The 27206-nt window shown below is 39.9% G+C and overlaps 1 protein-coding gene across 5 annotated transcripts in view; it reads right to left on the bottom strand.

Moving 5' to 3' along the window:
• Positions 1-249: 249 nt before the first annotated feature.
• SEMA4D (semaphorin 4D) overlaps positions 250-27206 on the bottom strand; it is a 59158-nt gene continuing 32201 nt past the window's right edge. For 4 of the 5 annotated variants that reach the window (XM_069961691.1, XM_069961692.1, XM_069961694.1 and 1 more), the window contains exons 3-16: positions 26866-27129; positions 26154-26299; positions 25005-25067; positions 24113-24211; positions 23779-23872; positions 22770-22886; positions 21461-21612; positions 16184-16359; positions 14080-14236; positions 13262-13484; positions 11495-11610; positions 11138-11310; positions 10046-10089; positions 7257-9502 (exon numbers count right to left, since the gene is read on the bottom strand). In XM_069961691.1, coding sequence (XP_069817792.1) covers positions 8592-9502; positions 10046-10089; positions 11138-11310; positions 11495-11610; positions 13262-13484; positions 14080-14236; positions 16184-16359; positions 21461-21612; positions 22770-22886; positions 23779-23872; positions 24113-24211; positions 25005-25067; positions 26154-26299; positions 26866-26956 — 2562 coding nt within the window. In that variant the 5' untranslated portion in view covers positions 26957-27129 and the 3' untranslated portion in view covers positions 7257-8591. Of the gene's footprint in view, positions 759-1685; positions 1781-4371; positions 4576-6885; positions 7093-7256; positions 9503-10045; positions 10090-11137; positions 11311-11494; positions 11611-13261; positions 13485-14079; positions 14237-16183; positions 16360-21460; positions 21613-22769; positions 22887-23778; positions 23873-24112; positions 24212-25004; positions 25068-26153; positions 26300-26865; positions 27130-27206 lie in introns of those variants that run through there. The other variant, XM_069961695.1, reaches the window with a different exon arrangement.

The raw sequence follows: 27206 nt of genomic DNA, 5'->3' as shown, positions 1-27206 counted from the left end.
AATCTCAGTCTTTCCTTTATGACCTGTTCTGTTTATAGTCCATTCCTGGCTTTGGCTCAAAGAAAACTGTCGGATAATCTGTTGGTGTAATAGGGCCCTAATAAAGTGAATCTCTTCATTATCTCCGTAATCTGTCCATTTGTTATTACTGTAAATGCAATCATCCCTAGTTTTAACCATAGGGCTAGCAGATTTTTTGTGAAAAGTAAAAAAAAAAAAGTACAAAATGAAAGACACAAGACACATGAATACAGATACAAATCACTTTTATTCAATTGGGAATGGTCAAAATATATTCACCACTTCGTAAACTCGTAAACTTCGTAAGTATTTTCTTTCAGGTCTGAATAACGTATATAGATTAGCAATAATATTAGACATTATATTGGTTATACATCAATAAAATGAAGTGCAAATTCTGAAGGTTTTCACATTTTTCAAAAAAGAAACTAATCTATAAGTGCAGATGATCTTACAATACTAAACCTATAGCCAGTCACTCTTCTTATTAAAGGATGGAAGTCGTTATGGTCTTTAAAATCGATCCAAGACAATTCCAAAACTCCAAATTATGTTTAGCGACATATACAGAAGAACTCAAAAGGCAAGTGCTCTCCAAAATACAATGAGACCAAGTTCATATACTTTGCAGTCCCCATAATAACTCTGTTCATGAAGGGCCGGCTGCTTATTCCAGGAATTTGTCTTTTTGCATTTTGCCATTTTGTTTAATTGACGGCTTTCTTGTTGCAGCTCTCCTACAATAATAGAAAACTGTTTCAGCACATTCCTGGGTACAGCTATAATCAGGTCAAGAGTCACAACTGCCCGACACAACATTCTGCAGAAGTAAACATGTTCATAAATGTTGGTGGAGAAAAGCTCCTATAATGTTACGGAGACAAAGGTTACATTGTTTAACAAAACAAAAAAAAAAAAAAAAAACTTATCCGAAAGTGTATCTGTAGGAAAGCTTACCTGGTAAGCTCAGTAAATTATTATAACGGGGTGCAAAATAATTCTCATGTAGGCTAAAATATTGTCCCCATTATACAACTATAATAACCCTCTCAGCTTTGTGTGCCCTTTATCAGTTTAGGAAGACTCCCTGTTATTTCTTCATGCTGAATTCTAGGAGGCAAATAAAGCTGCGCCCAAGCCTAAAAATGGGCCCATACACCATTTTTTTTTTTTACACAAACGTAATTCTGCTCAAGCTGGTGATAAAATGAACTATACTCACCTACCCTGATACCCCTTTTGTCGCTGTCCTGATGGTGCCAATCAATGTTTTTTTTTTAATCTTTACAATTTTATATTTTTTCTTTTTATCCTAGCCTCAGCTGAATTGTAAATGAAAGTTGTCCCCAGAATACCCCTTCCGGCTATGTTCCCAGCAGTATTTTTGCTGTGCTGTTTGCTAATATAATGCCCATTGTTTTCCAATAAATGGCGGCCATCCACTTATTTTCAACAGTGTGTGAACATAGCTTTTCTGTGTTTTCAATCCACTCCTGGTTTGGGTTGCATTTAAATTTATAAAATTATTCCATCAAAAATATTAAATGCAGAGAACCAAAAGCAGACCCCCCCCCCAAAAAATAAAAATATATATATATATATTATATAATAACAAGTGTTTAATAATAAATAACCCCCCCAAAGAAATCACATAATCACTATACCCAGTTCTTTTTCCAGCTCTCCATAATGTTACTGTGATCGCTGACTGCACTCTTCCATCTTGCTAGTTCATTTGACCACCCATGACTTAGTGAACCTAAAGAAAAGAAAATACAGCGTGACTACATTAGTAAGATAAAAGTTACTTAATAGTGTGGCAGATTCTTTGTGGAAATCAGTCTCCACATTTGCACTTAAAAACTGCAGTTAAAATACATAGGGGAAAAAACACCCAAAAACAAGGCAATGCAGAAACAAAATAAACTTGGTACAAATCACTCAAACTTTTTCCCTTTCTGCCCAAAATATAAACTTTTTGTAGGTCTTAGCAATATAAAAATTGTAATATGTGGCAAAATAGTCTTGTCCAAGAGAGCTTTCACTACTCTTGCAGTCAAACTCCATCATGTATATTTTTTGTACTATAAACAAAAAAAATGGCTGAATTTCATATTACGGTATTCCTGGTCTATGCTGCAAGACTGCAATTTCTAGGCAGGTTGTTTTTCCCCTTACCAGTGAAATCTGCTGTGATACTCAGCACTGTTATAGTCTATGGACCTCCATTCTTGTAGCGGATTTTGTGAGAATGTATTAAAAACCTTGTTTAACTAGCTGTTGTAACGTTAAAAATAATAAAGAGCCAATGCTTACCTGCCCGTGCTCCTGTCTGCTTCTCCAGGTCCCGGCTCACTGAGAGCCCGCTCAGCCGATTGGTGCATTGTACAACTACAGCCAGTGATTTGCTAAGCAGGCTGTCAGTGAGCTGGGACCCGGAGACTCAAGCTGGAGCGCGCCAGGGGAGCACAGGCAGGTAAGTTGTTTATTGTTGTTAACATTGTGGCAGCTAAGTAGTTAACCCATAGCTGCACCAGGACGTTACTGAACGTCCTCGTGCCGCTATGGGAGTTCAGAGGGGGGTCGCGCGGCGACCCCCCTCTGAACTGCCGCAATCCCGGGTGCCGCATGTAGCCCGGGATCGCGGCTATTAGCGGGCACGGTCCGATCGCCGTGCCCGCTAATTAAGTACTTAGAAGCAGCTGTCAAAGTTGACAGCTGCTTCTAAATACTTGCTAATCTCCATACCTGGTGGTCTAGTGGGGGGATCGCCCCCCTGCGGCGCGATTGCGGGGGGGCGATCCCCGCATCCATCCCGGGCCGGGGTCTGCGCCGTAATGGCGCTGATCCCGGCTCGGCATTCTATTGCTTTTGGCTGCAGCAGCCAAAAGCAATAGAACACCGATCTCATGGATTCATGCAGTATAACTATACTGCATGGATCTCTATGAGAGATCAGAGTGCATATACTAGAAGTCCCCCAGGGGGGCTTCTAGTATATGTGTAAAGTAAAAGAAAAATGTTTTTAATAACACAAAATCCCCTCCCCTAATAAAAGTCTGAATCACCCCCCTTTCCCCATTTTATAAAAATAAATAAATAAACAAACATGTTTGCTATCGCCCGTGCGTAATCGCCCGAACTATTAATTAATCACATTCCTGATCTCACACGGTAAACGGCGTCAGCGCAAAAAAATCCCAAAGTGCAAAATTGCGCATTTTTGATCGCATCAAATCCAGAATAATTGTAATAAAAAGCGATCAAAAAGTCGTATATGCGCAATCAAGGTACCGATAGAAAGATCACATCATGGCGCAAAAAATGACACCTCACACAGACCCATAGACCAAAGGATAAAAGCGCTATAAGCATGGGAATAGAGCGATTTTAAGGAACATATATTTTCTTTAAAAGGTTTTAATTTTTTACAAGCCATCAAATCAAATAAAAGTTATACATGTTACATATCGTTGTAATTGTAACAACTTAAGGAACATATATAACAAGTCAGTTTTACCCTAGGGCGAACGGAGTAAAAACAAACCCCCTCAAATAAAAAAAAAAATTTTTTTTTTTCAATTTCACCACACATAATTTTTTTCTGGTTTCCCGGCACATTTTAGGCAAAAATTACATCTGCCATAGCAAAGTACAATTAGTTGCGCAAAAAATAAGGGCTCATTTGGGTCTCTAGGTGGAAAAATGCAGGTGCTATGGCCTTATAGACACGAGGAGGGAAAAACGAAAACGCAAAAATGAAAACTGTCTGTGTCCCCTAAGGGTTAAACAAGGCTGTTACTATATTATCACAGCAGAGTGCAAATAACCTGAAACATCATCGGGCAAATTGAAAGTTATTGACCACAGCACGTCCACTCCCTGGCCATATCTCCGTAATAGTTAACCCTGACAATGCAAGTCTAAGAGGCTACATTGTCAGAATTAGTAAGCAGCTGGGGCGTGGCTCACGCCTCTGCTGGGCTCTCTCCCAGGCTATATCTCCTGATTACGGAGGGTTTAAGCAGGGAGACCTGCTGTGATTAACAACTTTTGAAACACCTGTTGACATGTCAAAGGTTAAAAGGACAGTGACTTTAAATTTGCCAGACAACTCATATCTAAAAAATTGAAGTTCTGAATGACACATGATATGCAAAATCCAAATCAAGTGGAAGAATTAACTCATCTCTAGCGATTGTAGTCTGTTGTCAAGGAAACAAAGAACCCTAAACGAAAGTTTTCAGTATCATGCAGAAAATCATGGCATGACTTAATAAATCTTTTGGGAATGTTGCATCGTAGCTTTGAGGAAATGGAAACAAGAAGGAACCTGTCATAGGAAATTACCTGTAACTCTGATAAATACTTTTGAAGACTTTCGCCCTGCTTCCGATTCAATGGTGCAATGATACTCTGCCTCCTTAGTGGCAATATCTCTCACCCAGCTGAGGATGTGCACATTCCCTTCACCAAGAGGCAGCACACCTTCCTTGGCACAACTCTCCATTTTCACACCATCTTTTTCCCATATAAAACGTGCATCTTTTGGTCCTGAAGTACAAAAAAAAGTCTTATGACTTATACAGGTTAGGATATAAGTACATAGGGGAAGGACTTATCAAACTGGTGCAAGGTAGAATTGTCTTAGTTGTCCCTAAGCAACTAACTAGGCAACTAAGACAATTCTACTTTACACCACTTTGATAAATCTCCCCCATAGTGTACATAGAACATTGTCAGCAGAAAGGCCACCCAGTCCATCTAGTCTGTGCTTATTTCCTTTATCCTCATCCCGGGATAGATACAGGATTATCCCAGGCATGTTTACATCCAGTTACTGAGGACTTTCTAACCACATCTGCTGGAAGTTTGTTCCTGGCATCTACTATTTTCTCTGTAAAATAAATGCACTAATGATTGGTTAACTACAGCTGCAGTCCAAAGTCCAGATTTAAAGGAGAAGTCTGGCGAAAATATTTATTAATGTATTGTATTGCCCCCCAAAAGTTATACAAATCACCAATATACACTTATTACAGGAAATGCACATAACGTGTTTTTTTCCTGCACTTACTACTGCATCAAGGCTTCACTTCCTGGATAACATGGTGATGTCACTTCCTGGATAAAATGGTGATGTCACGACCCAACTCCCAGAGCTGTGCGGGCTGTGGCTGCTGGAGAGGATCATGGCAGAGGGATGCTCAGTGTCCCTCCGGTGCCCTGTGTCCCTCAGTGTCCCCCTGCCATCATCCTCTCCAGCAGCTACAGCCCACACAGCTCTGGGAGTCGGGTCGTGACATCACCATTTTATCCAGGAAGTAAAGCCTGGATGCAGTAGTAAGTGCAGGAAAAAAGCACTTTATAAGCATTTTCTGTAATAAGTGTATATTGGTGACTTGTATAACCTATGGGGAACAGTACAACACTTTAATAAAAAAGTTTCGCCGGACTTCTCCTTTAACCCTTTGAGGACCAAGCCCAAAATGATCCAGCGGACCGCACCAATTTTAATTTTTTTTCGCTTTCGTTTTTTCCTCCTCTCCTTCTAAGAGCTCTAGCACTCATTTTTCTATCTACAGGGCCATGTAAGGGCTTGTTTTGTTGCCACTGTTACTGTACCTACTTGTCACCAGTTTTACTGTACCTGATTGTTACCACTGTTACTGTACGCAAAACTTAAACATCCTAAAAAGTAGGATGACCTTTTCCAAATAATGCTAACAATATGCCCACTTTTTGGGTCAAAATATTTTTTTCATCTTGCGTCTTATAATTAACGTGTGTAATGTGTATTTTCCAGCTTATGTAAAAATGAAAAAATGTAAGAAAAATGCTGTGAACATCTTCTGATTCATTATGTGTACCAGGGTATGAATAATAAATCTGCAAAAAGTGTGGTTACTTCTGGATATCTCTATACAAAACCCTAGCAAACTAAGTAAAAGTAAAGCACACTATCTACATAGCCCAGGAATTAAATACTGTAAGGCTTTTAATGCTACCATAGTAATTTTAAAGGATTCCATTCAGTGTCTTAGTGTAGCTCAAGGCACTGTATTTCAATGCAAATTATAATCTGGAAAGGACAGGTTGTTGTTGGAATTAACATGTGAATGCACAGCTCTATGTACCAGAAAAAAAAGGTTTGCTTTCAGCTTGGCTGCACATGCAGAACACACATTTCATTCATTTAAAGTGGAAAAATGTCAACCAAAAACCCTTACTGTACATTTTGAAAAGCCAATACTTACTTTTGTCAGTCCAACAGAGGTTGCATAAAATGAACACAATGAAAAAATATAAATTTAACAAATTAGTAATAACCACAAACTGAGGTGTAAAAGAACAAGTAGCCGTGTACTACACAATAATGTAAAATGTAAATTTTAACATTAGCATTGATCTTCCTGCTGAAGTAGTGTGTGTGTGTGTGTGGGGGGGGGGGGGGGGTATTTTAGTGTTGCAGGTGTTTGTCCTGACTTATAGGAGTTGATGACTTCACATTAAAATTTATAAAAAAGGGCCATAAACAGACAAGTGACTATACTTTTTTCCCAGCTCTAAAACGGAAGGCCATTGCTGCCCGGATGTCAATACTGAATACTGCCAATTTCCAGCTACAGGACATAAGGTCAGTAGTCAAGTGATTTATCCACTTCTGTGCAGGCACTGAATAGCTGAACGTGTTCTATGCATGCACCGATACAGACAGAGGTGTCAACAACACTGGTGCAGCAAGAGCCCTTCAAGGTCAGAACTAGGGAATAGTATAGTTGAATGTACTTTTTTAAGGAAAATGTAATAATGTACTTACAATCAATATACGCTTCCTAACTGATGTTCAAGTTTCATACTCACCAGTTCCATGACAAAAGAGGTGGAAAGTTCCATGGACCTGAACCAGCTGACCCTGATCACTTAGGAAAGGAGGGAGTAATTTAAGAACATCTGTGTCTGTACTAGAGAGAGCTTCAAGTGGCATGCTGGATAATGAAGGATGCAGTTCGGAAGCCATAGAGGATACAAAGGAAGTGACGGAAGGAGGAAAGAGTATGGGAGATGAGGCTGTGTGACAGACAGGGACAGAAGAGAGAAAAGGGAACTAAGAAAATAAAGGCAATAAAGAAGTAGAACATGAGCAAATGAAATTCATGCACCAAAGAGTTGAGGGAAGGTAGTCATATGGAACATAAAAGGTACGAAGGTCAATGAGTCACAACACTGGCCAATTCTCTTAAAACAATAAAATAATACTTTTAATTTTAGGGCTTTTTGAATTTACATTTATACAGAACTGGTATAGAAAAATAGACAATCATTTTCAGAAATATAAACAGCAAGAATCACAGTGTATTCTCCCCTACAGTCTTATATATAGTATATAGAGAGTACGCCCTAAATAAATTACTGCTAGAATGCTTTCAGATTCCAGTGTTTTTTTTTTATTTCAACCCAAGTTTAGAAGATTCTGCAGTTTCACTCCAGTGTTCCGACTGCTAAAATATATTATAAGTCTTTGCTGAACAGTTCACTTTTTTCCCTCATTGTCCAAACAAGCAATGGCTTATATAAGTAGTCACATGTGATTTCCTGCCCCATGGTGTCACTGTGGAGGGTAGGATTTAGTTGCATCTTTCCCATTTTTTTTTTTACTATTCATACTCTGGTTCCAGTCAATACTGTGAGACAAAACTTGTGAAATGTCCGTTTTCTGTTGAATATTGTAAAAGGAAGGACACCCAAAAATTGCTTTTTTTTTCTCCCTGAGAAAGCATATAGACTTAAAATATATGTCACAAAACTATAGGCAAATGAAAACACCGAACATATGTACAGCATGTTGTTGTTAAAAATTTACACCTTCAAGTACTAAAAAGAATAGATAGGACCTGCGTGGGCCCAGTTAAGCACATCCTTACCAATCTGATAAAACAATTAACTTCCAATTTGGAATTAACTTCATAATTCGGTACTGTGCAATGACTGAATACACTTTATCAGTCTGCGGTGAGGGAAGAAGAAGAAAAACAAAAAGTGAAAACCGCTAAAAGGAATGTAAATAAAAATCATAGAAACCAGTGTCTCTCAGGGCTTCGAGAAAAAGGAATATCCCAGTATCCACATATCCTTTTACAAAATGAAGTAAAGCTGGGAAGTGGACTGCAAAATAGCCCTATTGCTTATGGCTCAGAATGCTTTAAAGGGAACCTGCCAACCCTTTATACTGTCATCTGTGGAAGCTGCATGGTGTAGTAACAGGCACACCGATTTCAACAGTATGTCTGTGTTGTATGAATATGCTGCATTTTGGGAGACAGAAGGACCCACCCACCGACCACTGGTTGACGGCTTTCTCCCTCTTACTGTGCATGGTGAAAAATCTGTCAATCAGCAGTTAGGAGCGGGCCCCGCAGCTCATGAATAAGGGACTCCTGGCAACAAATATTGTTCATTTGCCATTCTACAGCATAGTCACACATAGCATACACTATCTGTCACTACAGTGTGCTGCACTCACAGAAGTGTAGTTGGCAAGTTCCCTTTAGTTTCAAGAAGTCTGTCTTTCAATCACCATCAGAATCTGCGTATTTTATTTCACACTTGACATCGAAGGGTTGGTCCGTCTCATTTTCGGCTGTTGTGTCATCATCTTTATGTGTGATGTTCCCATTGCCACAGTCTGGCTCTGTCTCATAACCGGTGTCATGAGGTGCTTTCTGAGCTCCACCACATTGGTTCTCGGTGCACACTTTCTCCACCAAGGTCTCTTTCACACCTTGCTCACAGTCTTTCAGATTTAGAGGAGTCTTTTTCTTGCCATGCATCATGGCATCACGGAACTTTAAACAAGGGGTCGGAAGAAATCCCTTGTAACAATTGTACGTCAACAACAACAAGAAAAGAAAGAAAAATATGATGACCAAGATGATAAGGAGAGAGCAATCATTGTTGTTGGTCAAGTACAAAGCCTTTCCCACTCCGACATCAGACATGGAGCTGTATACCTCCATCTGGGATATGGTGGGTGTTATTTTGTTGTTTAATTGGGTGACACCAACAAATGCTGTGGCAGCTTGGGTCGTTGACATTTTGGTTGTGGTCTCCTTTGAGACTGTATGAAAGCGAGTGGTCTCCAAGGGTTCTTCCCTTCGGGTTGTTGACTGCGTTGTGCTTGTCAGAGGGAGTGGTGTCTTTTCAATCTCCAAAACGTGTTTCATGACCAGCTGAGAAAACACTTTGTCCATTACACTCTCTTGTGACCAGCACTGATAAGTGCCCGCATCCCTCTCGGTCACGTTGATTATCATTAAAGTACCGTGCAGAAGATATTTAGGTGGGTTTATATTCAAGGTTTCATCATTGAATGTCCAAAACACTGAAGCCAACTTAGACTTGCAAGAGCATTTCAGCTCTACCGTGCTTCCTGCCTTCACCTTGTACCTCATACTTTCCCGGATTCCTTTATCAGCAGAATCTAAAAAAGTGGGTACATGTCAACAACCATTCTGTTAAGCGAGTCTACATTACAAGGCTTTTACTTCTAAAGAACTGATGGAAGGCCTTACCACCTTGCACCATGCTTCGTTTTAATCCCTACACGCTTCTTCGAAACAAAAATCATTTGCTTTGATGAACATTAACATTGTTTAGATCATAGTTAAGTTCACAGGATATATAAAAAGCCTGGCTAGTAAAGTAATGTACAGAGACACCACATAGGTTGTCTTTATTATGAGAAAAGGCCAATTATGCTAAAATCACCCAAAGATGTTGATAATGCAATAATAGTGTACTAAGCGATACTGTCACGTATAATAACTTCTGATATGTCTTCAAACTGACGCGCTGTGATCCTGAAATACAGCAAGAGGCAGTGCATCTCTACCAGGCTTTCAATCAAATCCCACTAGCCGTATCAAAGGATGGCAGCTGGAGTAAAACCTGTTGCAATCAGTAACTTTGGACATGTAAAAAGTTTCTCCAAATGACAGTAAGGCTTTAACATGAGAAAACATACCTGGGCAGCGAGATGCATCTCCATTTAATTCCTGGATCAAAAGCCTAGAATAGATAATGACAATGTATGTATGACTCATTTACATATGCTTATGTATATTAGTTGGACTAACAACAGGATATTTGATTTACTCATGTGTTGATGCAACTTTTTATTTTAAATGAAAGATGATGTGGCGCGCACACAACCTGGGGGACAGGAGTTGTGCTGTTTTTGCAGGAAAAAAAAGCTGTGCTTTTTCTAATCTTTTATAACCCCTTTAATCTTAAAAGGAGATATGCAATTCACCCCTCCACCTTCAGACTGCATTGTATGTGCTTTACTCCCTATCTAAACTGATACAATTCAGCTTGTGTGATCTGCCTTTCCTGAACACTTGGTTGCTTTCCTCTTTGCCCCCCTGCCATTTTGTCTCGCACCCCCTCCTAATAGTCTGTAAGCTCATGCATGCGAGCAGGGCCCTCATTTCTCATGTATGGGTAATTATATGTAGATCTCTGTAATTTCAGATTTTTGTCTATGTATGTACCCCCAGAATTGTAAAGTGCTGCTGAATCTGTTGGCGCTATATAAATAAAAAATATTATTATTACCACTTCTACACACACTGCCCTGCAATTTACAGCCTCCTCCAACTCCCTGCTGCTCTAAGAGCTTGATTCACATGTTCTATTATGGTCATTATTTGGAGACCATTTTGGACAGTATTTTTTATCCAAGACAAGAAGTGGAACTGACACAGTAAAACTATAAAAGGAAAGATCTGCATCTTTTTTATGTTTGAGATCCACTTCTAGTTTTGTCTCACTGTAGTGAGCTGTGAGATTCAGCAGGACAGCCTGCTATGTGATGCACTTATACAAGCCACAACAACAAAATGGTAAAGAATTTGAAATGAAGACTATTTAGAAAGTTTTTCAATTTTTCATGTAGGAAACAAAAGGAACAAAAAACTTTTCAGTGTAAAAAGTGTCTACAGCCTTTAATCAATCTTTTCTACGGCAACAAGGTCTTGCTTTGTTAAATAAATAAAGCTTCTTTGGTAATTTGGTTTTACAGCTTTCTTATGACTTTTTATGAACGGTTTCATACCTGTCAGTGTTACTCTCTTCAAGGATATGAACACAAGAATTCTTGACTGGGTGCCAAGCACAATAAGGATCTCTTGTCAATATGCACTCTGTGCAAGAAGTGAGCTTCTCACAGAAGGCAACAGGAGACTGCACCACCTCAGTGTTGGATCCAGCATAAATGTATCTTTTGCTCTGAGTTAAAAGAATTTTAGAAGTACTATAGTCAGATGAATGGTCAAATGAGACACACAAACACACACACACACACACACACACACACACACACACACACACCTTATAACAAGCCTGGGTTAAAATAATAAATATTTGAGCATTATAGAGTAGTATTTACATTGTTTAAAGCAGTGAGGCTTACCTGTTTGTCTGCAAGCAGTAAAGTCTGGACTGACTGATGATCCGGGAATAGGACTATTTCTTCAATAATACGCATCTCCAGATCATTGCTGATTGCTTTGTGCAATATACCTTTATCTGCAAAAGAGATTTTTCATATGTATTTGTGTGCTTATATTGGTCACCAGAAAATCTCAGAGCAATATATGCATAAATCCTACATTTAATGTAAAGAGAGTGATGCAACTTGAATGTATCCAGGAAAACATGCTTTATCTTGTATACAAGTAAAATAAAGAAGGATATACAAGTACCTGACCCTGGGTCTAGCCATGGCATACACTAAACTGCTGACTGCATTTAAACAACTGGATCATAGCTTTTACATTAACATAGTTCCTTCTTTCACATTTGCCCTTTTAATAGCTGCTACTGGTCATTACGGTTAACACAACGAATGGCATTCAGGACCAGCTTCATCGGGCTCTTTTCCAAATTCCCACAAAACATATATTCACACTCCCAGCAAGTAAATTGTCAGATTAAAAGGAGAGAGGAGCCACCAAGGGCTTGCTAGGCAATTCAGTGAAAAATGGACAGCACACAGATGTTGCATCCTTGTGTCTTCCAATAAAAACAGACCAAATGACCTCTATTGGAGCGTCTGTTCTGCAAAAATGGACCGTATAAGTGCAGGTCCTACTTATTTGCAGAACGAGTCAGTGGTCAAAAATGGATCCGTTTTCAAAAAGATGCATGGATGACCACCCAAACCACACAGGGCCTTTTTCTGTCCATGAATCAGAATTCTGATTCACAGACAAAAGAAAAACTGTGTATGGCCTTAAACACACACACACATAATAATAATATTATATATATATATATATATATATATATATATATAATCAGTATAAAAGTAATGCAAATGAAAAAAAACACTTAATAAAATCATTATTTTAGGATTAATGTATCAGCAATCTCAAATAATGAAAAGGATTGCAAAAGCCATATGTAATGGTGTCTCTATTTCACTTTACACAAGAGAAAATTTAATAAGCCATGTCGGCATTTGTTAGTAGATGCTAAACTCGCCAACTTAGGGTCCATTTACATAGAAAGATTATCTGACAGATTATCTGCCAAAGATTTGAAGCCAAAGCCAGAAACAGACTATAAACAGATCAGGTCATAAAGGAAAGCCTGAGATTTCTACTTTTTTCACATCCATTCCTGGCTTTGGCTTCAAATCTTTGGCAGATAATCTGCCAGATACTCTTTCTGTGTGGACCCTTAGGGCCCTATTCCACAGGACGATTATCGTTCAGATTATCGTTAAATCGTTCGAATCTAAACGATAATCGTTCGGTTGAAATGCAGTAACGATTAACGACCGAACGAGAAATCGTTGATCGCTTTATAAGACCTGGACCTATTTTTATCGTTGCTCGTTCGCAAAACGTTCGCAAATCGTTCGCATTGAATAAGACATCGGTCGTTCCCAATAGATACGAACGCAATAGCGAAGAAATACGGAAGAAGAAACGATCGCAATTACGATCATAAGTAACGATTATCGTTCCATGGAAATGAGTGAACGTTTTCAGGTCTTTCGCAATAGCGGTCGTTTGAGATCGTTAATCGTTAACGATTATGCTAACGATAATCGTCCGGTGGAATAGGGCCCTTAGTCCCTGGGACTTTTAATGGGGTAGGTTATTACTGGCATCACCCCTTTCATTACAAAATAAAGAAATGCAGACAAAACAATGACAGCAAATCGGTTTACCTGTACTAATAAACATGACATCATAAGAGCTGCCATCCAATGCTTTGACCTGGTCTACAACTATCTGCGTATAGGTCACATTTTGATGCACAAGCTTGGGTCTCTTTCCTATGGGAGTGACAGTCTCATCCATTAGGGGGTGATCTTTCACAAATTGCAATGTCTTGTCTGGTAGGTTCAGTGAGCTAGTGTAGTTCATTTCTTTAGCTTCCCTGTTTATACACTGAAAACAAAAAGAAAAAGTTCAGGATTTAAGATGAAATATTACTTTTCAATACAGAATAATAGCAATAATAAAAATCATTGACTGCAACTACAAAAATTAGGCCAACCTTAACAAAGGCTTGCGTGGAGAAAGATAACCTTCCTGAGCATGCTACACAGTTTCATCATACACTAATGTTTTACAGCAATAATAATAGTGCAGTCATAACAAGCACTAAACGCATAATTATTCTAGGTAACTATTTACTGCACAATTTCTGGTGATTTAGTAAATCATCCCAATTGTTATTTTTAAGCAAAAATATAGTATGATTAAAAAAAATAAAAATAAATTATAGAAGATGACTAATAAATCAAAAGAAATTACTGGAAAGAAAAAAAAAAAAAAAAAGCTTCCAAATTAAATAATAAGAAAACCTTGAACAATATAATCTATACTAGCCGCCGCTGTCACTTATCAATTTCCGTAGTGGCTTAACATAAAACTAGAACTTGGTGTGACAAATAGGGAAAAACCCTTTTATAAATCATCATGGGTCTTAATCATCACAGGATTCTCAAATGAAGACTTCCTTAGTAAAAGAGATACTTACTGCTCCTGGACGTGGCTTAGGTATTTCCCCATTAAACTGCACCCACTTTGTGTGCGCTTGTTCCACAGTGGCGCTCTGCATGTACTTCCCCTTAGAGAAGACGTCTTCCACAGTAGACAAACTGTATGAACATATGGCTGACATGCCAACGTTGTTTCTTTAAACAGAAGGAAATATGTTAAAATATTTGAATGGGTTTTAGAAAATGAAAAATAGAAAATTTCACAAACCAAATATACAAGCCAACTATAAAAAAAAACAATTATATACACATAGAGGGCTCCAGACTAAAAAATTTACCTAGGAGCCATTGGCTCCTAACCTGAAAAATTTAGGCGCCAAATAGAATATTTGGTCGCCAACATTTTAAACCATGTAAAATTAATGTTATGTTAAATGGGACTTACTGTGTGCAGAGGCCACGGCAGCATCCTCCTTTAGATCCTTTCTTTTTTTAGTTTGAAAACGTTCAACATGGAAACTTGCAACTTGACAACCATATACAGTCTGACTCAGTACTTCAGCTTCACTTGGCTAGCCTTTTAATGAGGCTTACTCTTCTGAACTTGAACTTAAAGGGAACCTGTCGACCCCTGTGCCGGGGTGACAGGCTCTTAACCCCCCGTTAGAACCCCCTATACTCACCTCATCGCGCCGGGTCCCGCTTCTGAAGATGGTCGGGTCACAGAGATCTCAGCCGCTGCAGCCCGGCGTGCGCTGAGAGATGAGTCCAACGCTCATAGAGAATGACGGGAGAGTCCAGCACTCCGTCATTCTCTATGAGCGTTGGACTCATCTCTCAGTGTGCGCGTCGGGCTGAGATCTCCGTGACCCGACCATCTTCAGAAGCGGGACCCGGCGCGATGAGGTGAGTATAGGGGCTTCTAACGGGGGGTTGGGAGCCTGTCACCCCGTCACCGGGGGTGACAGGTTCCCTTTAAAAGCTTGCAACAGTCTATACATACTGAGCTAGACTTATGACTGCAGCCATAGTGACCCCCCACAAGATGTGTATATAGATAGATATATCTCTCACCTAGTGACTAATGCAAGTGACCCCCTACAATACAGACACCTGAGGGGCCCTGATAATAATAATTGTGCATATATCTATCTCCCAGTGTCTGCAGCCAGTTTGTCCTACACTTATAGATGGCCCCTCCCCTTATAGATGCCCCCTCCTCCCCCCCCATTATAGATGCCCCCTCCTCCCCCCCATTATAGATGCCCCCTCTCCCCCCCATTATAGATGCCCCCTCTTCTCCCCCCCTTATAGATACCCCCTCCCCTTATAGATGCCCCCTCTCCCCCCCCCCCCATTATAAATGCCCCCTCTTCTCCCCCCCTTATAGATACCCCCTCCCCTTATAGATGGCCCCCTCTCCCCCCCTTGAAGATGGCCCCTCTTCTCCCCCCCTTATAGATACCCCCTCCCCTTATAGATGGCCCCTTCTCCCCCCCTTGAAGATGGCCCCTCTTCTCCCCCCATTATAGATGCCCCCCCCTTCTCTTCCCCCCATTATAGATGCCCCCCCCCCTTTCCTCTATGCTAAGCAATATTTAAAAAAAACACACACACAAACTCACCTGACAACCCGCTCCCCCGGCGATCCTCTTCTTCTTCAGGCGCTGTCCCCGGCTGATGCGCGGCTGCCGGGGGTGTCCCGTCCTATCCCCAGCAGCGCGGCGCGTCAGTGAGCTCCCTGTACGGCGGGGCTGTGACTTCTGACACAGGAAGCGTCTCTGACGTGCGCTTCCTGTGCCGGAAGTCAGGGCCCCAGGCAGCTCACTGATGCGCCGCGCTGCCGGGGATAGGATGGGACACCCCCGGCAGCCGCGCATCTTAAAGAGACAGCGCGCCGCCGGGGCCAGTCGCAAATGGCGCCCAGATTAATAAATCTGGCCGCCATTTGCAAAATGTCAGTCGCATTGGCGACCATTTTGGTCGCCATCTGGAGCCCTGACATACATACATGGATATATTGTATTGTACAAGTTGTATTGTACAAGTTCATTAGCTAGTGTGACACATTCTGAAAATGTATTCCTATACAGCTCATAAGGAAAGTAAGAATATTGTGTAGTCATTATCATTTCCACTTACAGATGAGACGTGAACACTCCATAGATGATGGGTTCTTTCAATGTTGGTGATTTCAAGATAAAAACATCATTGACAACATTGAAAATCAAATTATTTTCTGGCGAGTGACAAATCAGTCTGGCTTTGAGAAAAGTTGTCCATTTCTTCTGTAGTGTTCGTAGACCTCCCTGATCGCCCTGAGATATAACAGAGAGAATGCATGAGATATGAAGAATCTACAAAGGCTCTATGAGGACAGTCAGACAATATACATTTCCTGTGGATATTTACAATGATAGGTATGACACCATATTTCCTAACTAGGGTCATGTGAGATACTGTATATGAAGCATTTTAATGAACTGGTCTTCTCCGCAACTTGATGTATTCTACATATGTGAATAGGGCCTTTATAGTCAGAAAAGAAACAGACTGGCACAAACAAGAATTATATAGGGAACAATGGTGTGAGATACGCTTCTCTGACCACTTGCTGCAATAGTATAATTGCATTTTGGCCTAGACTCTCCATTAGAATAAAGGAAGACCAAGGTACATGACATCTCTAGACAGACATTTCAATAATCACGATAACATAAGCATTTATATTGGCACTGCTAAACATTAAAGCGACTGTCCAGACAAGACTAAGGGCCCTATTACGCGGTATGATTATCCTGTGAAAAATCGTTATATCGTTCGAATTTAAACGATAACCTTTCTGTGTAATTGCAGGAAATGATCGAAAAATCGTTTGTGTGTCGTTGATTTAGATCTGAACCCAAAATTATCGTTAACCGTTTGCTGTAATTCCACATTTTTTCACTAATCGTTCAGTATAAATTGCTCATTGTTTTGCTGGGGTCAGAAGGAATAAACTATCATAGTAACGATCGCAGTAACAATCGTAATAACGATCGTATCTAACGACCATCGTTCTGTGTAATATGGTGAACGATTTCAGGTTAATGATAAATAATCTCATTTGCGACAGTTTATCGTTAATTGTTAAAAATCGCTCAGTGTTTTAGGACCCTAAGTCAGTACCAGGTGATTACCTGCTACTTATTTTCCAATGATCCTTGGCTGTTTTTTTTTTAGCTCCACTCGATTACAGCAGAGCTGGGATCTGCCACTAGAGATTAGCAAGAGTATATACTGGGGGCCTTAAAGGGAATCTGTCAGCACTTAGACCCGTCCCAGGGTGCTAACAGTATGATACAGGAATATTTATTTATATAGAAGAGAAGGGAGGAGGAGGAGTGGTTAGGCATGCCAGAGTGTGGTACAAACGCTGAGCCACGACTACTGTAAAAAAACAAAGAAAAGATTGTGCTGAACCTCATCCATGGACAGATATGCAAAAAAACAGTATGCTAGGGCGCTGTTATCCATATCACACTGACTGACAGACACACTGACAGATTCCCTTTAAGGTCTCGATACACTGTATACTTTTGTCGGCCTCTCGCAGAGGGTTCAGCCTTCAGTATAGGGTGTATGGGGCTTTCCCGACTGTCAACTGATAGATGATGTCAGAGGAGATAAGACTCAGGCTGAGTGATGGCTGAGTGAGTCAGAGTGATGGAAAAGTGAGTCTGAGATACAACTCCTGCCTAAACTAAAGCCTAAATGTTAGTTATGGTTTGCGATAACACTACATTACTTTACTTATTACTTATAGAGATGAGGGACTGTGGTTTTGAAGGTTTTTTTTGTTAGGTTTTTTTTTTTCCTAAGCTCAGTAATGAATTCACTAGATCTCAGCTGAAACGTGGAGCGGGCCTGCCAGATCTCTTAGGGCCTCAGGTTGCCGTGGAAACTTCCAGGATTAGAGTAGACATTTTCAGCTTGAGACCGCCGCTATATTCAGCAGGGCACAGTATATATACCAGAGCTCCTCCATCTGCAAGATTTCAGCAGAATCTGTCATTCTCTGTAAATTAAAAAAGACCTGTCTCTCCTGACCTGTCAGTTTTAGTAACTATCCTAGGTTATCAATCCTGCGCAGCCACCTTTCTTATGGCTTTAGTGTGTACCATATTTGTCTTAGTCTTACCAAAAATGTATGAATAAACTGACAACTTGGTGTTACTATTTCTTATATCACGGGGGCATATCCTCACACAGCGACATTAAATAGCACTGTACAAGTGAACACCTCCCCAACTCATCTCTCCCTGTTGTCAATTTGTTTAAAAAAAAATCGGTTGAAAGAATAAAGGAAGAGCACAACATAGTTCAGCTGCAGAGTATGGATCTACCGTGGAGCTCCCCGAGGCTACCAGCCACGTCAGCAGCCGCAGCTTTACATTGGGGTTAAAAGTAGTTTTAATCGGGCGTGCAAGGTTGGGAAAGGGGTGGCAGCTAGTCATCTGGGTGAGGATGACTGACAGGCAGAGAGACCAGTTATTGGCCTCCCTGCCAGTCAATCTTCCTTGCACTGCCTGCTGACAGGCAGAGAGCTATTACTAGTCACAGGCGGCTCCCTTCTCAGATGACTAGTTGCTGCCCCTCTCCCGGCCTCGCATACCTATTAAAACTACTTTTTACCAATGTAAAGCTACCACAGCACCCATTAATTAACGGGCTAGGCAGGGGCATACAGAGGGGCACCAGGAGTGTTATCTCTATCTCTAATCACGATTTTTATTCCTATAGGTGCGGGTGACAAAGTTCGATCTTTGTGCACCAGCGCAATGTAATATGCTGATATACGTTCATTAAGGCACTATGTGATTTGATTACCTTGTTACCAGTGAAAGACAGTATCTGTTTCCACTCGGTGTTTGCTTAACTTGGAACCTCTCTATGGGTAGGCTCTTACAAAACTTGGACGGCCTCATGTGATCGGCATTTGGTCACATTACTACCACATTGACTTAGACAGCATCATATGATTTGGTCATGTGATTATCTCACACACGGAAGGCTATGGCGTCACCATCTACACATGCATGCTATGGTGAGCACTGCATCCATTATTCCCCTGATTCAGATCTTGGTTTTTACTGGGCACAGATTGCATAACCTGTATTTTGCCTATAGATAGTGAATGTTTAGAGCTAGTTACTTACCTTACTGATGAAGTCTTGAAGATGGATCCATCCACCTGAGAGCTACATTATGTGATATACTTTTTGTTTCTCACTTTTTGCACTCCTATATCTGCAGGTAGTGCATGATACACCTTAGGACACTTTTTGGCAACACTTTGGTACCTGTCGCTCTCATCTTACTCTTTCATGGGATGGCCTGGTGTTTATGGAGCCTTATAAGGCTCTGTGTATTTGTCTTGTATAGTTTTTAAAACGCTTCTAAATGTTTTGTCATTTTTTGGTTGTGCATAAAAATAAATTTGGATACTTTAGTACATTACTTTGAGGTGCATTCTGTTATTATTAAGCCCCCCTTTTTCTTGTATGTTGTAAATTTTTGGGGCTAGCACACAGTTGACAGGATATTTGTGGTGCCCACAAGGTTCTTATACCGTTAGCAGTATGGGGGAACTACAAAGGGGGAGGGGAAGGTATAAAATATGGGGGGACTTACTGCAGAGGGGAGATGTATACAGTATAGGGGAAGAACTACAGAGGCGGGAGGGAAATATAAAGTATACACAGGAGGTCATGGTATTGTTATGTGCAGAATTTTCTGAACTTATGTCGTAAACCAAGTTTTTTGATTATAAAGTAGTACAAAAAAAAAAAGTGATAAAGTCCCATCTACTGAAGCCTGGATTTCAGTATTCTGACCACAGCTAAAGATGTGCATGAACGCCAATAAGTTATCTCCGTGCACAATTAAAATTGGCCATTATGAAACTTTGCCAGCCTTCTTTAGCACTAAGTGATAGAAGCAGGCAGCTGGGCTAAGTTTTTGGGTTGAGTGATGACAGCTTAGCATGAATTTCCACCTGTCATCGCTGGTTAGGACAAAACACAGCCTGTCAGAAGCATCTCATAACACTTAAAGAAAATATGTGAAAGGAGAGCTCTTATAAATTTCCAACATAACTCATTCCCAAAACTACAATTAATGTTTATGGGATCAAATAAATCTGCAAATAACACACTTGGAATATTTTGTATGCTGAAACCTATTTTTAAGGGGCTCTCTGCTATTTTAAGGGGTCCCTTGACAACAATCACAGAGGGTCCACTGTAAAAACTTAGCAGCAAATGTTCAATTCCTCTGCAGCACCCCCCACAGGAAACAAACATTATGTAATCTCTATTTAAATCATCAGATTAGCTGTTCAGGGCAGGGTGGAGGACAGACACTCTTTACCCCCTCTAAATTGTGGCCCAGAAATGAGGTTCATTAAAAAGGGAATTCCTCCTTATTAAAACACAATTGCCTTTATAGTATATGACAATGGGTTTTCTGATCCAGATGACCTCATTAAGGAGAAAGATGTAACTATATACTGCTTTTTAGACAGTATGCTCAAAAACAGGGTAAACAGGCTAATACCAACATACCTCAATACCCCATGAACTTATCCCAAAAAGTAATCCTGGCTGACATACAAAATATATTGGTGCAGGGACGGTACATAAGTTCTGGAGATGGCACGTATCTTTTTTTTTTTACATTTAAAGAACGAACGTGCGGTCAAAATTATATATATATATATATATATATATATATATATATATATATATATATATATATATATATATATATATATATACATACATTCATACATACACACACATATACATAAACAATGTTAGCTGGGAAAAATTGTCACAGAAAGGGTTTTTTTCGTAGCAAAGGCCCAACAAAATTGAGCAGTGGCTTTTAGTGTGGATCTCAGAGATGATCCCTCTTAAAGCATTGGCCTCCTTGCCAGCAACATAAAAATAACTTTGACACAAGAAGATATAAAGTGTCGTTCATGAGTAAACTAAAACAAATATAAACATGATCAAAATGAGCCAGTGATCTTCAGCAGCTCTTTGACAGGTAACCAGTGATCCTTAGTAGCAGCTGTAAACTAGTTAAATCATATAATAAACATTAGATATCATCACATTAATAAAAGTTTGCATATGAACAGCCATTGAACAAACTTCCATATAATGTACCATGGCATTTATATGACCCAAAATTAGGCTTTAATGTACAAGACATTTAAACCTCCCATCATCCTTCAATAGTGGTAGCTGGTTATTTATATTCTTATGATTTTAAGCAAATCATACAATTCCCATCATTCTGCACTGGACCTTCTCCTTGTTATGATGTAGTTTTAAAGATTCCCTTTATACAGAGCAATGATAGTCAACCCACCTTGCAAACTCTGGCTATTCTTGGTATTAAAAGCTTGTTGAAAAATTCATACTCTACAGACACTTCAGTGAAGAAAAAATAGATCTTGTCATCGTCCCCCTCTGGGTTATTCACAGGTGCTCTGATAACGTCAGCGTGCACAAATCTGGGTTCTAGAACGGAAACAATAAGATACTGATGAGTAGTGATAAGAAAGCAATCCAGATGAATTTAAAAGAAAACTTAAGTGCAGAAAAGCAAATTGATATACAGTTTGGGCTAATAGCTAAGAGATACAGCTGTTTGGGATTATTTGTACTTCTTGGCTATGTTTTCCTAGACATCCCACAAAAGGCTTTCAAATAGATCTTCACCATTGTCAGTCATGCAATCTACATTAAGCACACAGCCCCGATATGGCTCATTGCAGGAGAGAATCAACCCAGGAATGGAGCCATGTGTAGTCAGCAAGTTTTTCTTTCACGATTATGCATGAATGGATCAAACCGCATATTTGGAACCATTTTAAGACTTTGTGTCTGAATCCTAACAAAAATACTGAACGTTTTAGAGATCACTGTATACTGAGACAGAAGCATCTGGTGCAGTACTCATACTAGAAAGCTTGTCAGGTTGTTGTGATTTTGCTCTGCAGGATTCATTTTCCCTGCAGAATAAATTTTTTGTTCAATACTGGTGGATAACAGGGAGATAATGGCAGATCTTACAGTTTTGGGGGTCTATTGCCACCTTTAGTTAAGGGAACAATAGGAGGGAGATTTATCAAAGGGTGTAAAATTTAGACTGGTGCAAACTGCCCACAGCAACCAATCACAGCTCAGCTTTCCTTTCATTAGAGCTGAGAGCTAAGCTGTGATTGGTTGCTGTGGGCAGTTTACACCAGTCTAAATTTTACACCCTTTGATAAATCTCCCCCTAGGACTGTTCTAACTAGAAAGCAAAAATAAAAGCCAAGCTTTGCAGAACATGATACTGAAAAGCTTTTTTGGCAAATATTACAGTATGATTCCACCGTAAACAAAAGTTGGTGTCAACACAGTTTTCTAATCAGAAGATATCACACAGATCTTTTGGATTTCCCAAGGCTTTGTTCACACAGGAGTCGCAGGCTCAGTTCTTAACTAGGGCCAATAATGCTGCGACAGGTTCCCTCTATGTATAATCCAAAGGCTAACCGTTGGATCACTACTGTCTACTGTTCGCTGGTGTTCCACTAAAGATTCCATAGAGTGATGCATGGTGATATACAGTCCAATTTTGAATACAGCCTAAAAAATACAGGCTAAAGATGGCAGAGTAATTGACTTACCATTGAGCCAAGGTACCGCATACTCTGTCCTTAAGTAGCTTAGGTGCTGGGAGTGTCTACATATGATTGGCTCACTACCAAGGAAGGTATAGGAAGTTCCAGAGTACAAATCTCCATCTTTTACAGAAAAAAAAAAAATATTTTTTTTATTATTGTATTAAATAGCAGCAGTGGTAAAATATGTAGATATTACAATAAGGAAAAAATGGTTACTAGTTGGGAAAACAAGGTGTCCCTTGATCTGTCATTGTGCACCAGCATAAGAAGCTCTGAATTCCCAATCTTACTCTCAAACTAATGCCATTTAAACAAATAACAGAACTATTTCATTGTCCCCTTTTCTAATTCTGACAGAAATATGGGAATTAAAAATATATGGGGGAAAAAAGGCTGCAGTTTTAGGAAGAATTATGCAAAGATCGTCAGCCTATTCACAGTAAGTAATAAGAACAGCATGTTGTGCAGTGCCTTAAGGAGGACCTGTCAGCATGGATTTTCCTACTAAAATCAGTCCCCGTGCACATAGGTCACCTAAGCAGGATTTGGAGAATACCTTTTCCCATTTACTGTCTTGCTCCAGTGCCAAGATATAGCTGTTTTTATTCATGTGCAAATAAGCTGGAAGTGCCCAGGAAGCGTTCCCTAGGCCATAAGAATCCAGCCCAGTATGGCCTATCAAATCCCCAAACACACTTATTCTGGCCCTTTTACTTGTGTAGGGAAGTCTCATGTAAATGCTGTCTTCAGTCTCAGAGCTTGCTCAGCACTTGCAGGAGAAGACAGCTATCATTCACAGGTGCCGCTCTGACAATGCTAATGGGAGACTTCCTTGGAAAAGAAAAATGGTGGCCAGTTACAAGGGCTGAAAGAGTGGTGTTTGGGGACGGATGGGCTGTACTGAGCTAGGCTTTGGCAGCCTGGAGAACAAGCTTACACAGTCTAAGAATTATAGTTTTTATTTATTCCTCCTAATACTGAAAATGTACATTTCACAATAATGGCCACTTACCAACCATCACTGAAGTATAAGTTTGTGCAGGATCAAATGGACATCGTCCTCTACCATCTTCATTTTTGCCCATCAGCTTAAAACTGTTTAATTCCTATGAACGGCATAAAAATCGGTAAATCAGATTACTTTTTAACAAAATTGTCTAAATAAAACAATATTCTTGGTACAAAAATGTGAAATATCAGTAGTCTACATATTGCATTACTGCCTTAGTTGATATATAGAGTAAGTACTAAATGACAATGTTATTTCCTAGTAGCAAATGGGAATCTCACTTCCCCATGTAAAATGCCCACATATGAAAGTCGGCAGCTGCCTTAACGGGACTGACCAGAATGTCGCACATCGGCTGAAATGCATTGGTTCCACACACGAACAAAGCAGTTTCATTAAACGGCTGCAGCACACGAATGTAGTTCAGGCACTCCGTCTAAGGAAGATAGATAAGTACAATAAGGAAAGTGTTGTATGTACATTCCCACCCACTTGCAGCACAATATTTGCTGCTCAGGAGTGGATAAGTTTATATAACATTTCACCCGCACTCTGCAGTGGCATGCTCATTTTTTTGCGGATTTCACCAACTTTAATGCAGCATGGGTGCAATGTCAGCCCCAGTTACAAGGACAAAAATTAAATGTAAAGTGAAACAAAATTGAAAATTAAATAAGAAAACAATCACATGGCAGATAGCTGTACCACCACCACATCTAAGACTGTAATACACCAGGTTTTATCAAAATCAGTATATTAAAAATTTTCTCCGTAGGACTCCAATGGGCAAAAAAAAGTCCACCACAAATGCAAGAAACAGCACAAAAGAAACAAAAAAAAAATTGTATCATTGTGTATTTTACAAAATATGTATAAATCACTTTTAGGCCATGTTCACACTGTGTAAGAACATTGGCTGCTGTTTTACATGTTCAATGCAGTATCGGCCGTATGAACATAATTTTATTTTAATTGGAATGCGGGAACATTACACTGAGGATAATGGTCAAAGTACGACCAAGAACTGTACTTTACATTGTGAGCACAGACTATTTTCTGTGGGTGAACTGCGGTCATAGAAAATAGACATGTCAATTATTTTCTGTGGCCAGAGTGAACAACGGCCTTAGAGTATACAATGTATATACACTACGGCCGTTGTCCCTTTGACTGCCATTCAATTAAGCACTGTTCGTGAACATGGCGTTATACTGAAAATTACAAAGTACCTGTTTGGATTTTCCTTTACGAGAACACTCCTCACTTTTAACTTCAGCCACCTTCCAGTAAACCTAGAGCGGAAAGGTAAAAGTAACATGCTTACAAATACAATACAAATGGCATATACAAACAGAATTTGTGAAACTAATTATAACCATAAAACAATGTGCAGTATTATTGGGCTGCATAGGCATCAGATTATATATCCTGCATTAGAGTGCAGGCGAAGCAAATCTAGGGCAGAAAACCTTTAAGAAACAGGCAAAAATGAAATTATATCACAAGATCTGCTACCTAAATTTGTTGCTCGAACACTGATAGTACAAGCCAGAAAAAGCACTCCAGCGAGTGCTTCCCTCCCCAGCTCATTGCAGGAGGCGATTGTATAATAAGTCTACAGAGCCGGTCTTCTGCAGCAAGACTAGGAGAGCAGCCTCAGCTGAATGCTTCTCCCTGCTCATTCTACTGATTGTGATCTGAACACCCAGACCCCTCTGCTGCTGCTCTTGTGAAATTTTATTTCCTCCTGTAGATGCGCCAGATAATCAGACTTTCTGGATGTAACTACATTACTTGTGACACCAGCATAACAGATGTCCCTGAAATTCCTCTTAATGGAGATGTAAGGACATAACAAATCAAGGGTTTGATCATCTTGGTGAGAACTAATGTCATCTTTTGGGTCCAGGTATTTAGCTTAGCTTAAATATGTTAAAGGACTAAATAAGGTTCAGGAGGGAAGTGTTTTTAGAATAAAACTGAACTCCAGACACAGTGAGAGGTTATCAGGGGGAAAGATCAGAAGCAACGTGAGAAAATCTTAACTTACTGAAAGAGTAGTAGATGCTTGGAACAAACCTCCATCAGACATGGTAGGTAAATCTACAACAACAGAATGTAAACCTGCCTGGGATAAACATATATCTATCCTAAGATAAGGAGGAAATACTAAAAAGGGCAGACTAGATGGACCCAGTGGTTTTTTACTGCTGACAATCTATGTTTCTATGTTAGATGTGTAACACATATGCGGGTACACTGCATGATTTTTTTAGTTTTTTTATATTGGTACCAATTATCCCGACACCTTTTTCTTAGCAATCCTTCCTAGTTGTGTCTTTAAATGCAAACGTATTAATCATAAAAAAATTATTTACCTCCTGCTTCTGCTCCGATATATTCTGCGCATTCACTGCAAAAATTACTTCCCGAGCCCCGATATATAGAATATCCTTGTCCTCACTTAGCAACAACGTGGAATAGTTATATACTTCTTGCACTTGAAAACGAATAAGGCTAATATCTGCCGGATGAATGGAAAAAAATATATATATTTATTGCTTTATAGCAGAGACTTCATGTGTGTACACAATGCTGGAGCACATCATGATTGCATTACTTATTTGTTAGGCTCCATTGACATAGATGGAATTTTAATTTAGGTCATGCCATGTAACATTTTATTCCAAACTTCTGGCATAACAGCTGGAGAGAATGACATTAAGAGATGAAGCGAACTTTGTAGTCTCTGTGGTGAAGCGTATACTGTCACCGGGGTAAAATAAATGTGACAGGGATTATTTTCAGGGTTTCTTTTCGGTGGCTGAGAAAAGTTAAAGTGTAATCCACCAGAAAGTAGCGGCACACAATTACAAGTGTCTCTAACTTCGATAGACGCTGCAAGGAAGAGGTTAAAAACAAAGCTGAAAGCTATAATTACGCCTCGGATTTACTTGAACAGCTGTGTGGGGAAGAGAGTTTACCAATCACAGTAAAAATAATACGTTTAAGAGGTGGCACATCGCTGAGAAACCAGAGCCGCAAACAACTACCAAGCGTGACTAATGTGAGAGCAAAGCAGTCTTTTACCTGTTTCTTGCCACGTGAGTCTCGACTCTGGAGCAAAGGCTTCAGCTCTTAGTAGACAGCACAGAAGAGCGACCAGAAGGTACCCAGCCATCTCCAGGTTACTTCTTCAAATGTAGCAAATACGGGTTATAGCCCAGCAGGTGTAATGGAGGAGAAGTGCACGCCAGGTCACACCAATGGAGAGCCCATGATGTCTAGGTAGAAAGCACAGCCTGGAGTACACCACAATGTGACTGCGATCACAGGTCCTCCTTTATGCTTCATCTGAAAGAGAAATATAGGAAGTGAGTAACGAATGGTTACATAGCTATAAAAAGGACTTCCTACACTTACTGTACAAG

This window comes from Dendropsophus ebraccatus, chromosome 3, assembly GCF_027789765.1.
Source record: "Dendropsophus ebraccatus isolate aDenEbr1 chromosome 3, aDenEbr1.pat, whole genome shotgun sequence".
Lineage (NCBI taxonomy): Eukaryota > Metazoa > Chordata > Amphibia > Anura > Hylidae > Dendropsophus > Dendropsophus ebraccatus.
The sequence above is the reverse complement of the archived record's forward strand: the minus strand, read 5'-3'. Positions and strand labels throughout refer to the sequence as shown.